The 15,242-nt window shown below is 36.2% G+C and overlaps 1 protein-coding gene across 1 annotated transcript in view; it reads right to left on the minus strand.

The window, feature by feature from the left end:
- Positions 1 to 15,242, minus strand: part of DNAH14 (dynein axonemal heavy chain 14) — a 463,650-nt gene that overhangs the window by 231,356 nt on the left and 217,052 nt on the right. The window contains exons 35-36 of the mRNA XM_034947740.3: positions 11,307 to 11,478; positions 2,790 to 2,879 (exon numbers count right to left, since the gene is read on the minus strand). Of these exons, the coding sequence (XP_034803631.2) occupies positions 2,790 to 2,879; positions 11,307 to 11,478 (262 nt within the window). The remainder of the gene's footprint in view (positions 1 to 2,789; positions 2,880 to 11,306; positions 11,479 to 15,242) is intronic.

Consider the following 15,242-nt stretch of genomic DNA (forward strand, 5'->3'; position numbering starts at 1 on the left):
GAATGTATATTCTGTTGATTTGGGGTGGAGGGTTCTGTAGATGTCTATTAGGTCTGCTTGGTGCAGAGCTCAATTCAATTCATAGATATCCTATTAACTTTCTGTCTCATTGATCTGTGTAATGTTGACAGTGGGGTGTTAAAGTCTCCCATTATTATTGTGTGGGAGTCTAAGTCTCTTTGTAGGTCTCTAAGGACTTACTTTATGAATCTGGGTGCTCCTGTATTGGCTGCATATATATTTAGGATAGTTAGGTCTTCTTGTTGTATTGATCCCTTTACCATTATGTAATGGCCTTCTTTGTCTCTTCTGATCTTTGTTGGTTTAAAGTCTGTTTTATCAGAGACTAGGATTGCAACCCCTGCCTTTTTTGTTTTCCATTTGCTTGGTAGATCTCCCTCCATCCCTTTATTTTGAGCCTATGTGTGTCTCTGCGTGTGAGATGGGTCTCCTGAATACAGCACACTGATGGGTCTTGACTCTTTATCCAATTTGCCAGTCTGTGTCTTTTAATTGGAGCATTTAGCCCATTTACATTTCAGGTTAATATCGTTATGTGTGAATTCAATCCTGTTATTATGATGTTAGCTGGTTATTTTGCTCTTTAGTTGATGCAGTTTCTTCCTAGCCTCGATGGTCTTTACAATTTGGCATGTTTTTGCAGTGGCTGGTAACAGTTGTTCCTTTCCATGTTTAGTGCTTCCTTCAGGAGCTCTTTTAGGGCAGGCCTGGTGGTGACAAAATCTCTCAGCATTTGCTTGTCTGTAAAGGATTTTATTTCTCCTTCACTTATGAAGCTTAGTTTGGCTGGATATGAAATTCTGGGTTGAAAATTCTTTTCTTTAGGAATGTTGAATATTGGCCCCCACTCTCTTCTGGCTTGTAGAGTTTCTGCCGAGAGATCTGCTGTTAGTCTGATGGGCTTCCCTTTGCGGGTAACCCGACCTTTCTGTCTGGCTGCCCTTAATGTTTTTTCCTTCATTTCAACTTTGGTGAATCTGACAATTATGTGTCTTGGAGTTACTCTTCTCAAGGAGTATCTTTGTGGCGTTCTCCGTTATTTCCTGAATTTGAATGTTGGCTTGCCTTGCTAGGTTGGGGAAGTTCTCCTGGAAAATATCCTGCAGAGTGTTTTCCAACTTGGTTCCATTCTCCCCATCACTTTCAGGTACAGCAATCAGATGTAGATTTGGTCTTTTCACATAGTCCCATATTTCTTGGAGGCTTTGTTCATTTCTTTTTATTCTTTTTTCTCTAAACTTCTCTTCTCGCTTCATTTATAACCTTTCTTGCAGTTGATCGTATTGGCTACTGAAGCTTGTGCATGCGTCACATCGTTCTCGTGCGGTGGTTTTCAGCTCCATCAGGTCCTTTAAGGACTTCTCTGCATTGGTTATTGTAGTTAGCCATTCATCTAATCTTTTTTCAAGGGTTTTAACTTCTTTGCCATGGGGTCGAACTTCCTCCTTTAGCTTGGAGAAGTTTGATCATCTGAAGTCTTCTTCTCTCAACTCGTCAAAGTCATTCTCTGTCCAGCTTTGTTCCGTTGCTGGTGAGGAGCTGTGTTCCTTTGGGGGAGGAGAGGCTCTCTGATTTTTAGAATTTTCAGTTTTTCTTCTCTGTTTTTTCCCCGTCTTTGTGGTTTTATCTACCTTTGGTCTTTGATGATGGTGACGTACAGATGGAGTTTTGGTGTGGATGTCCTTTCTGTTTGTTAGTTTTCCTTCTAACAGGACCCTCAGCTGCAGGTGTGTTGGATTTTGCTGGAGGTCCATTCCAGACCCTGTTTGTCTGGGTATCAGCAGTGAAGGCTGCAGAACAGTAAATATTGGTGAACAGCAGATGTTGCTGCCTGATCGTTCCTCTGGAAGTTTTTTCTCAGAGGAGTACCCGGCCGTGTGAGGTGTCAGTCTGCCCCTACTAGGGGGTGCCTCCCAGTTAGGCTACTTGAGGGTCAGGGACCCACTTGAGGAGGCAGTCTGTCCGTTCTCAGATCTCAATTTGCATGCTGGGAGAACCACTACTCGCTTCAAAGCTGTCAGACAGGGACATTTAAGTCTGCAGAGGTTTCTGCTACCTTTTATTTGGCTGTGCCCTGCCCCCAGAGGTGGAGTCTACAGAGGCAGGCAGGCCTCCTTGAGCTGCGGTGGGCTCCATCCAGTTCGAGATTCCAGGCCGCTTTGTTTACCTGCTCAAGCCTCGGCAATAGCGGGCGCCCCTCCCCCAGCCTCGCTGCCACCTTGCAGTTTGATCTCCGACTGCTGTGCTAGCAATGAGGCTCTGTGGGTATAGGACCCTCCAAGCCAGGCACTGGATATAATCTCCTGGTGTGCCGTTTGCTAAGACCTTCGGAAAAGTGCGGTATTAGGGTGGGAGTGACCCGATTTTCCAGGTGCCGTCTGTCACCCCTTTCCTTGGCTAGGAAAGGGAATTCCCTGACCCCTTGTGCTTCCTGGGTGAGGCGATGCCTCGCCCTGCTTCGGCTCACGCTCGCTGCACTGCACCCACTGTTCAACAATCCCCAGTGCAATGAACCCGTTACCTCAGTTGGAAATGCAGAAATCATTCGTCTTCTGCATCGCTCATGCTGGGAGCTGTAGACTGGAGCTGTTCCTATTCGGCCATCTTGGAACCCAAATAATAAAGCCTTGACTAACAATTAATAAATGACTTTAATTTTAAAAATTATACCTGTAACATCTCTCTTTTATTATTATTTTTGCCCTTTATTTTATTAATTCCTATTGAAACACAGGCAAAGGATTGCTAACATGCCATTTTATACTTACCTTAAGTTGATTATAAAACTGTATAATCTTCTCTTTCTGAGATGACCAGTTTTGTAAACCCAATTGCTGAGTTGCAGTATATATTACTTTCTAAAAGGAAATAAATACATAAATTTAAAATGCATTGCAAATTGAACTCTTAAATTTTTATCTTCCAAAATCTCTCTTAACTAGGTACCAATTACCGCTCTTTAAGATAGTAATTCTTGATTTTTTAGTTCACCAACCTCTGTCTCTGAGAATAGTAAAAACTATTACTACTGTCTGCAGAAAAATACAGTGAACACAAAATTTTATGTTCACAGACACCTGATAGTAAATTCATAGATCCTTCCCTAGATTAAGAACCCATTGTTTAACATTTAAAAACCAGAGGTTATGAGAGGTTATCAGTGTATAACCATCTAATTATCCTACACTAAAAGAAAACATAAAAGGTTGTAGACCTTTTTGTAATTCTAATCATTATTAAGATAGGTTTTCAATTTTGTAATGATTATTTTAGTGTTTCAATGTTAAGAATATTTTAAGACAGTAAATAAAATTTACAAGATTAAAGACATGATGTGGTTATAAATTAAAATATTCCAAAGAGCAGCTGCAGCTTGGAAAGATACTTAATATTTTAACCAAGGTATTATAAGGGAAACTGTGCTTCCTTCTAAAGGAGGGTTTATTTCACTGTAGATAGAATTGGTAACTATGTCTACAGAAAAAAGTGGGATTTATCTTTTTTTTCTCACAGATCTCTTCCATTCCATTTTTCATTCCTTGCATCCCTACATTGAGACAGAACAAAGCAGGTCAAGGAAATACTCAGTAGGACTGTACAATGGAGAAAAAGGCAGCTTCTATGGCAATAACTGGAGGTAGGCAATCAGTTGACAGAATTTTTTAAAAGATCAAATGGAATTGCTCTCTTAAGTGGAATTGATGAGACTGCCCACTTCAGACCTGAACTTATGAATCCTCTGCAGTTAATAACATAAGCCTAGATACCTACCTGAATATAAGCAAGAAATCACATAGGTATAGAATAAGAATAGCATTGTATGCACAGATCGTAGGGTTGGGATAATTAAAGAGATACTCAGACAGGTTATCCCACCTGGCTAATGAGTTTCACAAATTTCTTACTTTGGAATGTTTTGAAATAAAATCATAATCCTACTATAAAATATTCGTGGCTGTATATGATGTTCCTTAGAATCAGCTGGATGGCAAACTATATGTAGTTCTTATTCAATGATGCGGTTTCAACAATTCTCAGTTAATCTTTTAGTTACTTGGCGATAATGACACACACTTTGGATATGTTAGAGACAGATATGTAAATAAGTCAGACAGATCACAGTTGCCTATTAAATGTGATTCAGATTCTTGTATCTCAAGTGAGCAAATAGTATAAATAGCACAACTACAGAATATTTTTAAATAAGATATATTCCTATGTGGGTATGTTACACATGGCTGGTCACTGTGTAAGCCATCAAAAATGCAACATTAAATAAAAAATTGGATTACTCCAAATTTAATATTAAAACCATCATAATTTTAAATTACGATCTTTGTGACATTTCTATATTTCTATGAATCATATATTACAATTTGGTGAGTAACAATTTATTAAACAGTTGACAGCTGGCATAGTTATTAATGTAAAAATTATACAAATGTGGGTATAATACAAATGGGGTAGCTGAATAAACTGGTGTGTTTATATAGAAAACTTTTCCATAAGCTCAGACTGCCACATATACTGACTTGTAAAGCTGATGAAAAGATGAATATATAAGAAGGCTCAAAAGTAAAACCATTGATGGGCATGTGGAAATACTTGAAAAATGTTAAAACTAGCACAAGAGGCACCCAAAACTTACAACTGGAGAAAAGCGGAAAGTTTGTAGGCCCTGCCAGAGAGAGATGGAAGAATACTTATAAAAGGCAGAGAAAGCAAAACTTGCCAACTGATATTTTTATTTTCTTAAAAAAAATGAAAATTCTCAAAATATAAATATAAATCAAAATCTTCAAAATATGGGCATCAGTTTAAAGACAAGTATCTATTGTACTTCTGAAAATCTCACAGAGCAACAAGGATAAAAACATCAAATTGCATTTTCATTAAAATAAAAAAATATGAGGCCATGCGTGGTGTCTCACTACTGTAACCCCAGCACTTTGGGAGGCTGAGGCAGACAGATGGCTTGAGCCCAGGAGTTCGAGATCAGCCTGAGCAACATGGCAAAACCTTGTCTCTACAAAAAATAAAAAAATTAGCTGGGAATGGTGGTGGGTGCCTGTAGTCCTAGCTACTTAGGGGGCTGAGGCAGGAGGATTGCTTGAGCCCGAGGTCGAGGCTGCACTGAGATGAGATCAGGTCACTGTACTCAAGCCTGGGTGACAGACTGAAACCCTGTCTCAAAAACCAACCAACCAACCAAACAAACAAACAAACAAGTAAAAAAAAAAAAACAAAATCTATAAAATCCAGAACACATGTAAGTACTAAGAAAATAACTAAGCTTAGTTTTATTGGAGCTTGGATGCTGCAAACTCTTGAAACAGAAAAGTCCAACTCATTCAATCATGTGAAACAAAGGATCTCACAGTTTAAGACTCCTGTTAATTTAGAGAACTAAAAATAAAAGAGTATATATTAAAAGGGCTAAAAGAGTACCAAAATCACAACTAGAGAATTTATAGTGATATTATGAACATTAAAGGCAAAGTGAAAATTTTAAGGGCATACGAAGAGAAAGAGTAGATACACTATAAAATAATAAATATTGAAGTGACATTGACCTTCTTCAGAGTGACCCTGGAGCAACAGGAAAACGGAATATTTTTAAAGAATTAGAGATTTTAATATATTAAAGGAAAATAACTTTAAAGTTAGAATTTTATAATGAATTTGCCATTCAGATATGAGGGTATATCAAAAACAGTCTCAAATATTAAAGTTCTCAGAAGGTTTGCTACACAAAAACCTACTCTGAGAACTCTCTTGGAAGAAGTACTCAGAGGAATAAATTGAAGATAAGCCTATAATAGATATAAAAAGTAAGTTTGAAACAATTTCTTATGAGTTTACTATTTTCTAAAAGAGAGAGAGAGAGCACAAGCAGGAGTGTGCAGAAGTCCAAGGAAAAAAGAGAGATAAAACATTTCTATAACAACCAGGAATTATAATTCTACATAGCATCAACATAATGAGAGTGGAAGTGTGGGGAAGACCAAAGAGTGTACTAAAGTACTTATCTTGAAAGGGACAAATATAGATATGAAAACATTTTGATCCTAGGGGCAAATAATGATGAATGTCAGTCTTCAGCTAAAAGAGGCATCAGCTAAAAGAGGCATGAATGTCAGTCTTCAGCTAAAAGAGAATAAATATAACAAACAAAGAAGAAAACTCGATCTACCCCATAGTGAGCAGGAAAAGAGAGAAAATACTGAAGCAAAAATAAATTCAATAATAACAGTAATATATCTTAAGACAACAGGATACATTGTATAGAAAAAGTTAAAAATCAGTAAATACAGGACAGATAATCACAGATTTGATTATAAGAAAACAAAGGCCACCAATATATGTCCTATAAGATAGACAGTTCAAACAAAGATATAGAAAGTTTGAAAAACAAAAGAATGGAAAAAGAACTTTTGAAGATAAACCTAGCATCAAAAAATTGGATAAAATTTTAATATCTGACTGAATAGATATTAAGACAAGAAATCACCAGTGGGCCAAAGAGGGATATAGGATGCTGATAAAAGAGTGAGAAGATAGGAATACATATATAACTTACAACTTTAAAGTATATACAACAACAACTGACAGATGTGCAGAAGAAATAGCTATCTCAGTGATTTAGTTAAAATCTTAACATACCTCCTGCAGAAACAGATGGATAAATAAAGAATTAGAGACATCAAATCTCTGAAAAATACAATTAATAGCCTATATATACTTGTTTATAACTTTATACCCAATAGGCACAGAACATATTATTTTTAGCATACATTAAACACTAAAAAAAGACCATTTATTAGGTAATATAGGAAACCCTGATACATGCAAAAGGCTAAATATATAAATTGCAGGATATAGAGGAGGAGGTAATACTTCCAAACTAATTCCACAAGGCCAGTGTTACCCTTATACCCAAACCAGACAAAGACACATCAAAAAAAGAAGACTATAGGCCAATATTCCAGATGGACATTGACATGAAAATTCTCAATGAAATACTAGCAAACCAAATTCAACAAAACATTTAAAAATTATTCATTATGACCAAGTCAGATTTATCCCAGGGATACAAAAATAGTTCAACATATTACAAATCAATCAATGGGATACATCACATCAAAAGAATGAAGGACAAAAACCATATAACCATTTCAACTGATGCTGAAAATGCACTTGATAAAATTCATCATCCTTCTGGATAAAAATCCTCAAATAACTGTGTATAGAAGGAACATATCTCAACACAATAAAACCACATGACAGACCCACAGCTAGTATCACACTAAATTGGGAAAAACAGAAAGCCTTTTCTCTGAGATCTGGCACACAACAAGTGTGCCCATTTTCACCACTGTTATTCAACATAGCACTGGAAGTCTTAGCTGGAGCAATCAGACAAGAGAAAGAAATAAAGGGCATCCAAACTGGAAAGGAAGAAGTCAAATTATCATTGCTTGCAGATGATATGATCTTATATTTGGAAAAACCTAGAGACGCTACCAAAAAACAATTGGAACTGATAAACAAATTCGGTAAGGTTGCAGGATACAAAAACAACACACAAAAATAAAAAATCAGTAGCATTTCTTTTTCCTTTTTTTTTTTTTTTTTTTTTTGAGATAGGGTCTCATGCTGTCTCCCAGGCTAGAGTGCAGTGGCGCAATCTTGGCTCACTGCAACCTCTGTCTCCCAGGTTCAAGCGATTCTCCCGCCTCATCCTCCCCAGTAGCTGGGATTACAGGCATGTGCCACCATGCCCCGCTAATTTTTTGTATTTTTAGTATAGACAAGGTTTCACCATGTTGACCAGGCTTGTCTCGAACTCCTGACCTCAAGTGATCCATTTGGCTTGGCCTCCCAAAGTGCTGGGATTACAGGTGTGAGCCACCACGCCTGGCCAATCAGTAGCATTTCTATATGCCAACAGAGAACGACCTGAAAAAGAAATAAAAGTAATCCCATTTATAGTAGCTACACATAAAATTAAATACCTAGGAATTAACTCAAGAAGTGAAAGATCTCTATAATGAAAACTATAAAACACTGAAATTGAAGAAGACAACAAAAAATGGAAAGCTATTCCATGTTCATGGATTCCAAGAATCAATATTGTTAAAATGTTCATACTACCCAAAACAATCTACAGATTCAATGCAGTCCTATCAAAATACCAATGACATTCTTCACAGAAATAGAAAAAACAATTCTAAAATTTACATGGTATCACGAACAACCCAGAATAGCCAAAGCTATCCTGAACAAAAAGAACAAACTGGAGGAATCACATTACCTGACTTCAAATTATACCTCAGAGCTATAGCAACCCAAATAGAATGGTCTTGGCAGAGAAATAGACACACAGACCAATGGAAAAGACCAGAAAATAGACACACAGACCAATATACATACAGATGAACGGAACAAAACAGAAAACCCAGAAACAAATACACACACCTGTGGTGAACTTATTTTCAACAAAGGTGTCAGGAACGTACTTCAATAAATGGTGCTGGGAAAACTGGATATCCATATGCAGAAGAATGAAACTAGACCCCTATCTCTTGTCATGTATAAAAATCAAATAAAAATGGATTAAAGGCTTAAATCTAAGACCTCAAATTATGAAACTATTAACAAGAAAACATTGGGGAAAATGTCTAGGACATTGGTCTGGGCAAAAATTTCTTGAGTAATACCCCACAAGCACAGGCAACCAAAGCAAAAATGGGTAAATGGAATCACATCAAGTTAAAAAGCTTCTGCACAGCAAAGGATGCAATCAACAAAGTGAAGAGACAACCCACAGAATGGGAGAAAATATTTACAAACTACCCATCTAACATGGAATTAGTAACCAGAATATATAAGGAGCTCAAACAATTCTAAAGGAGCAAATCTAATAATCCAATAAAAAGTGGACAAAAGATTTGAATAGACATTCCTCAAAAGAAGACTTAGAAATGGCAAATGGGTAATGAAAAGGTGCTTGAAATTATTGATCATCAGAGAAATACAAATCAAACTACAATGAGATATCATCTCACCCCAGTTAGATGGCTTATATCCAAAGAGAGGCAATAACAAATGCTGGTGAGGATGTGGAGAAAAGGGAACACTCATACATTGTGGTTGAAAATGTAAGTTAGTACAACCACTATGGAGAACAGTTTGGAGGTTGGTCAAAAAACTAAAAACAGAGCTACCATATTATCCAGCAATCCTACTGCTGGGTATACACCCCAAAGAAAGAAAGTCAGATATCGAAGACATATCTGCATGTTTGCTGCAGTACTGTTCACAATAGCCAAGATTTGGAAGCAACAGAAGTGTTCATCAACAAATGACTGGATAAAGAAAATGTGGTACTTACACACAAAAACACTATTCACCCATACAAAACAATGAGATCCTGTCATTTGCAACAACATAGATGGAACTGGTCATTATGTTAAGTGAAATAAGCCAGGCACAGAAACACAAACATTGCATGCTCTCACTTATCTGTGCAACCTAAACATAAAAACAATTAAACTTACGGAGACACAGAGTAGAAGGACGGTTACCAGAGGCTGGGCAGGGTAGTGGGGGAGTGGGAGGAAAGTGGGGATGGTTAATGTGCACAAAAAAATAGAATGAATAAGACCTAGTATTTGACATCACAACAGGATGAATATGAATATGAAAATGACTATGAAATTCCTACATATCTGAACTTACAGTATATATAACTAAAGCAGCACTTAGAGGGAATTTGAAAATCTTATAAGCTTATATTAGTAAAAGGAAGAAGAAAACAAATGAATTAGACTTCTTACTAAAAAAGCTGGAAACAGAATAAAAACACAAAACCCAGAAGAATAAGGATATTTTAAAAGTTTAAAACAGATACCAAAGAGTTTGGAAACAGAAAAAGATATATTAAATGAACAGAAAGAAGGCTAGTTTTTTGAGAAAAAAATAATGTATCAGATAAACTGTTAGACAATGCAATCAAGGAAGAAGACACAAATTAGGAAAATAAGAAATGACTGAGCAAATAATCTCAGAAACATGAAACTGAAAGAATCTTAAGATAGTGGTTTGTTCAACTCTATATTTTAAAACTTGAATGAAATGGGAGTATCTATCTTGTTTAACAAAATTGATACTAGAAGAGATATAAATTTTAAATTCATAAATTTTAGATTTAATTTCACAGATTAGAACCATGAAAGAGCCATCCTCTCATAACTCCTGGTCCAGATGGTTTTCAAGGGAGATTTTCAAACTTTCCTACATCACCTAATAAATGGTCTTTCTGTGTGTGTAAGTTTTTCATGTGTGCTCAGAAATACTATGAATTCTGTGCTTGTTGTGTATAAAGTTATGTACATAGCCTATTAGTTATATTTAAAGAACAAATAATTATGAAGTGGTTTGTTTTCTAAATAAATTTTAAAAGTATTTTTTTGAAGACAGGTTGGATTTCAGGGAAAGGAATCAACATGTTTAATGGCCTGACACCTGATAAAATCCTGGAAAAGTCAGAGAACAGAAGCTCAAGGTAGAAAGGAAGAGACAGAGGAAGGAAGAACAGGATATATTGAAAAGACAACCTGGTCCAGCCAGATTGTGAAGGGCATTATATGTTAAAATATTTAATTTCAATTTTGTACTGCAGACAACATTAAGCCAACAGTTGCTTTGCTAATGTGGTCAAATGTATATTTTAGGAAAACAACTCTGGTGGCCATATGGGAAAATACTGGAATGCAGGGTGTGGTAGGAAGCTATGTAAAAATATTAACAAGAGACATTGAGTTCTTACCTAGATTAAGGCAATGACTGTGAGGCTATAGATATAAGAGAAACAATAAAGGACTTTGTCATTATAATATGTAATTTTAATAATTACAGAATATTTACAATTTAAGTTTTTTCATAATGCTGATCTAATCTGATTCTCTAGGCACCCTTTCAAAGTGGGAAGAACAGACACTATTATCCTCATTTCAAAAGATGAAAAAATTGAGAAACAAAATATATAATGATCATCCTTGCCTAAAGGTACACGGTTCATTCTTATTTCCATTAGGACATAATATACTGAAAGCTCTTTTTTTCCCCAAGGGGCACTATATATCTCCAAGTATTTTTATCCCCTCAATTATAACATGAATAAAGAATTTAGGAAGAACTGTAATATTTTTAATCCACATCTAGTTTCTTAATTGATATTCCACATCCAAATAATTGGTGATGATTTTCAAAGGTCTTTTTACCTCCAAGGCAAGTTGATTTACTTTCAAAACTGTCACTTCTGGAAAAATATCTCCTATAATATTTTCAAAAAGCGGGACATCTTCAGGAGGACATTTTGGCAAACTAGCTTCTCTTATAGCCTCGACAACAATCAAGGTTTCATCTGCTTCAGAAAGATTGTCACTGGTATCACTTTAATGGTAGAAGAAAACAAACACAGAGAACAAATTAGCGAGTCTGCTCTGCAGACACTGAAGACCATTAACATTCTGTTTTAGGGGTGGCTATCCCAATGTCCTTCCCTCCTCTCTCTCACTGGATAGCAGCCATATGGTTTGGGTGGAATTAATCAGATCCCCAGCTCCAGAAATAGGCTCTGACTGGTCTAGAACAATAAGAGCAACACCAATCCCCAGACATTGAATCAGAGAAAGGTACTGTATCAGTAAAGGTTTTTAGCTGCAAATAAAAGAAATGAATTTAGGCTAATGTAAAATAAAAAATAACATACTGATTTATTTAAAAATCTCTAGGAGGGGCAGAACTAGGCTTGCAAGCTATCCAGCTGGGAACAATGGCCAAAATCATCTACAGAACTGGTCTTATGAAAACATGTCTGCCATCATCAATGGATCCAGATAGCAGTGACCGTCATACCAATACATGACTGATGCTGGCACTGGAACTGCTCACTGCCTCTGCTATTTCTGGTAAATGGCTATAGCTACTGCCACTGCTGTCACCCTCAGCAAAATGGACTCTGTGAATATTCTTTTTTCACTAGCTTCAGGTTCAGATTCTAATGCAGCTGTGTCTGACTTGCCAAGGTTGTGTGTCAAAGCCACAGTTACAAGAGAGTTTGGAAAATCAAGTATATGGCATAACAAATATTCACTAAAGTAACATAACCTCAGCTCTAGTCAATCAGTGTATGGCAGTCACTTGGACACAGTGACTCAAGGGTAGACAAGTGACGAGTCCACTCGAGTAAAGTTCAGGCCTTTAGTTCAGTAATATGGACAGCCCCAGTTATTATTAGAAGGTGTCCTGCCACCAAAAATGAAGCCAGCCTGAAAGCAAGCCAGTGTATGGAGGACTGCAGTACTGAGAATATCTCAGACAAATTAAACTGAAACCTTAATCAAAGCAATCACACCCTGCCCCATCTCTGGATTTTCTGATTGGATAAAACAACAGTTCCCTCTACTGTTTAAGCCAAATTGAGTTTTCTGTTAATTTTAACAAAAGCATACTAATATAAGTTATACTACATATGTTACTCTATAATAACAATATTTCATATACTAAACACTACAGTATATATTGTATATATTAAACATGTAATCAAAAGAAAAATAAGTAAGTACACATGCTATGATACCATATTAGGGATAGAAAGGAAGAAAACTGTTTCCTGCAAAGGTGTCCAAACATTTACCATTTCTTTGTGAGGAGAATATTCAAAATCTTCTCTTCAGGTTATTTTGAAATATACAATACTGTTAACTATATATAGTCACCTTAAACTGCAATACAAATGAAAAAATTCCTCCTATCTGTGATTTTGTACTCATTGTATTCCTATAACCACTCCATTATTACAATGGGAGAGTTATAGCGGGTTGGAATTGACTTTAGTCATTTACATTTCCCTGAGAATACCTCGCTGAGTCTTTCTTCTGAATGTATTTTGGCAAAGAGAGGGCAAGAGTCCACTTGAAGTCAAAGGGAGGGGGCCACATCAGAGCAGAGAAGGGTTCCAGACTTTATTTTTGGGGTCCTAGGGAATGACAATGGCATTTTAATATTTTTTTCAAGACAGATCTTGCTTTTTCTTAAAGGAAAATGAAAAAAATCAGGGATGACCAATATGTCTGGTAGTAGGGCAAGTTTTAAATATAGATATGGAGAGAAAATAGCTTAAATAGAATATTATAATATTGTTACAATATTCTGTTATTGGACAAAGGTAACACTTCATTAAAATATTACAAAAGAGTAATTTTGGAAATGGCATGCGAAATTACCAATGGGTCTATCTGTCATAATTTAAGAATAAATAATGAAAGCTTTAGATTAATGTCAACATCTAACTAAAATTGAAGCGTAAGATAGCTAATGTAACCTTGTTGTACCCATTATGATTGTCTTCATCATACCACTTTTCTTGGAATTAGTTGAGACCCACTTTGTGGCCCAATATTGTGTTAAGGACTATAAATCTTTTAAGTGTATACTTGGAGAGATGTTAATTCTCTAGATGTTGCCAAGAAAATCTTTCCTACCACAAGGGTCCTAGGACTTCAGCTGTTGGATAATTAGTTTGTTTTCTAAACAAAAAGATTTGGAAAATTATTTTAAAGGAAAGAGGGGGAAAACTGCCTTTTTCCCTTAAAAGAAAAAAAATGCCCCCTACAAAGACATATTCACTTTTTAATCCCCAGAATCTGAATATTATTTAATATGGCAAAAGAGGTGATTAAGAATTTTAAGAGGAGTTTATCCTAGAGTATCCAGATGTAAATAAAATCACATGTATCCTAATAAGAGACAGAGAGATGCAGGGACACACAGAGGAGTGGGTGATGTGACAGTGTGTCTACCTTTGAGTCATTGTGTCCAAGTGACTGCCATACACTGATTGACTAGAGCTGAGGTTATGTTACTTTAGTAACTATTTGAAAATGCTACGTTTCCTGTAATTTGACGGAACAGTAACAGATTAGAGTGCTGTGGTCGTAAGCCAGGAAATGCAGGCAACCACCAGAAGCCGGAGGAGGCAAGAAATGGAATCTGCCCAAGAGTCTCTGGAGAGTAAGCAGCCCTGCCCACAACCTGGATGTCAGACTTCTGGCCGCAGGTCCTGTGAGGAAATACATTTCTGTTTTTTTAAGACACAATTTTGTCATAACTTTATAAGGCAGCCCAAGGAAATTAATACACTGCTTTCCATTTTAATTTAAACACCCTGAAAGTATATTTGAGAATTAACATTAGGTTCTTCCAACATGATTTATAAAGAGAAAGTAGAAAAAAAAGGGAGGGATGAATTACTATGCCAGGGAAATGAGACAAATCTGTAGTATTCTTGGGTGGCTAAGAAATAAGGTCAGAGGTCTTAGGAAGAATAGGGTGGGATAGAAGGAAAGGAAGGGACAGGGACGGGAAGAGGAAACAGGAAAGAACAATAATTATTATTTTGGTGTCACGAAGGTCAAAGAAACTTTTAAAGAGCAAAATTGTCTAATATTAATTTTTTGGTTGTTCACTGTGCTTTACTCTGATAACAAAAAATTCATCAACTCTCTTAAAATATAGTCATCTTCATCCTCTTAAAATAAAGCACCACAGAAGTCAATCACATGGCTTCTGTGGTGCTTTAAAGGAATCAAAGAAATGGGGCTGTCACATTTAGGGCAGCATAGACTAGAGAGAAGGGAGCTGCTTTCAGTGGCAGGAGACAGTTTCCTGTATACTGGAAATGGAAACTCTAATTGAAGGGTGCCCATGCGAACATTAGATTTCCTGTCATTTGAAGAAAATCAAGTGCTTTGAATGGAGAGCAGTACTACTTTCACTGGAATACTTAGTAAAGAACTAGGTGACTACAGGACTATAAAATCCAGAGGACTTGAGGATATCAGGGAGCTATACTTGGGTTTCATATATGAGTGCTATTTATCTTTGTTAAAAAATCATAAAACATTTAACAACAGACGCCTATTTACATGCCATCAATATTATACAGGCCATTTTGCAATATATGCCTCAGTTCTTTTATTTTTAAGAAATAAATTATTATAGCTTTATGCCCTATCCTTTGCTCCCTTTTTATACTTATTACATGTGTATGTATATGTCAGCAATCCATATTATGTTTTAAAAGGGAAACAGTTATCATGTTGATAGATCCTTTTGCAACATATTCATCTTTTTTTCAATTTTAAATAGGCAGT

This window comes from Pan paniscus, chromosome 1, assembly GCF_029289425.2.
Source record: "Pan paniscus chromosome 1, NHGRI_mPanPan1-v2.0_pri, whole genome shotgun sequence".
Taxonomy (NCBI): domain Eukaryota; kingdom Metazoa; phylum Chordata; class Mammalia; order Primates; family Hominidae; genus Pan; species Pan paniscus.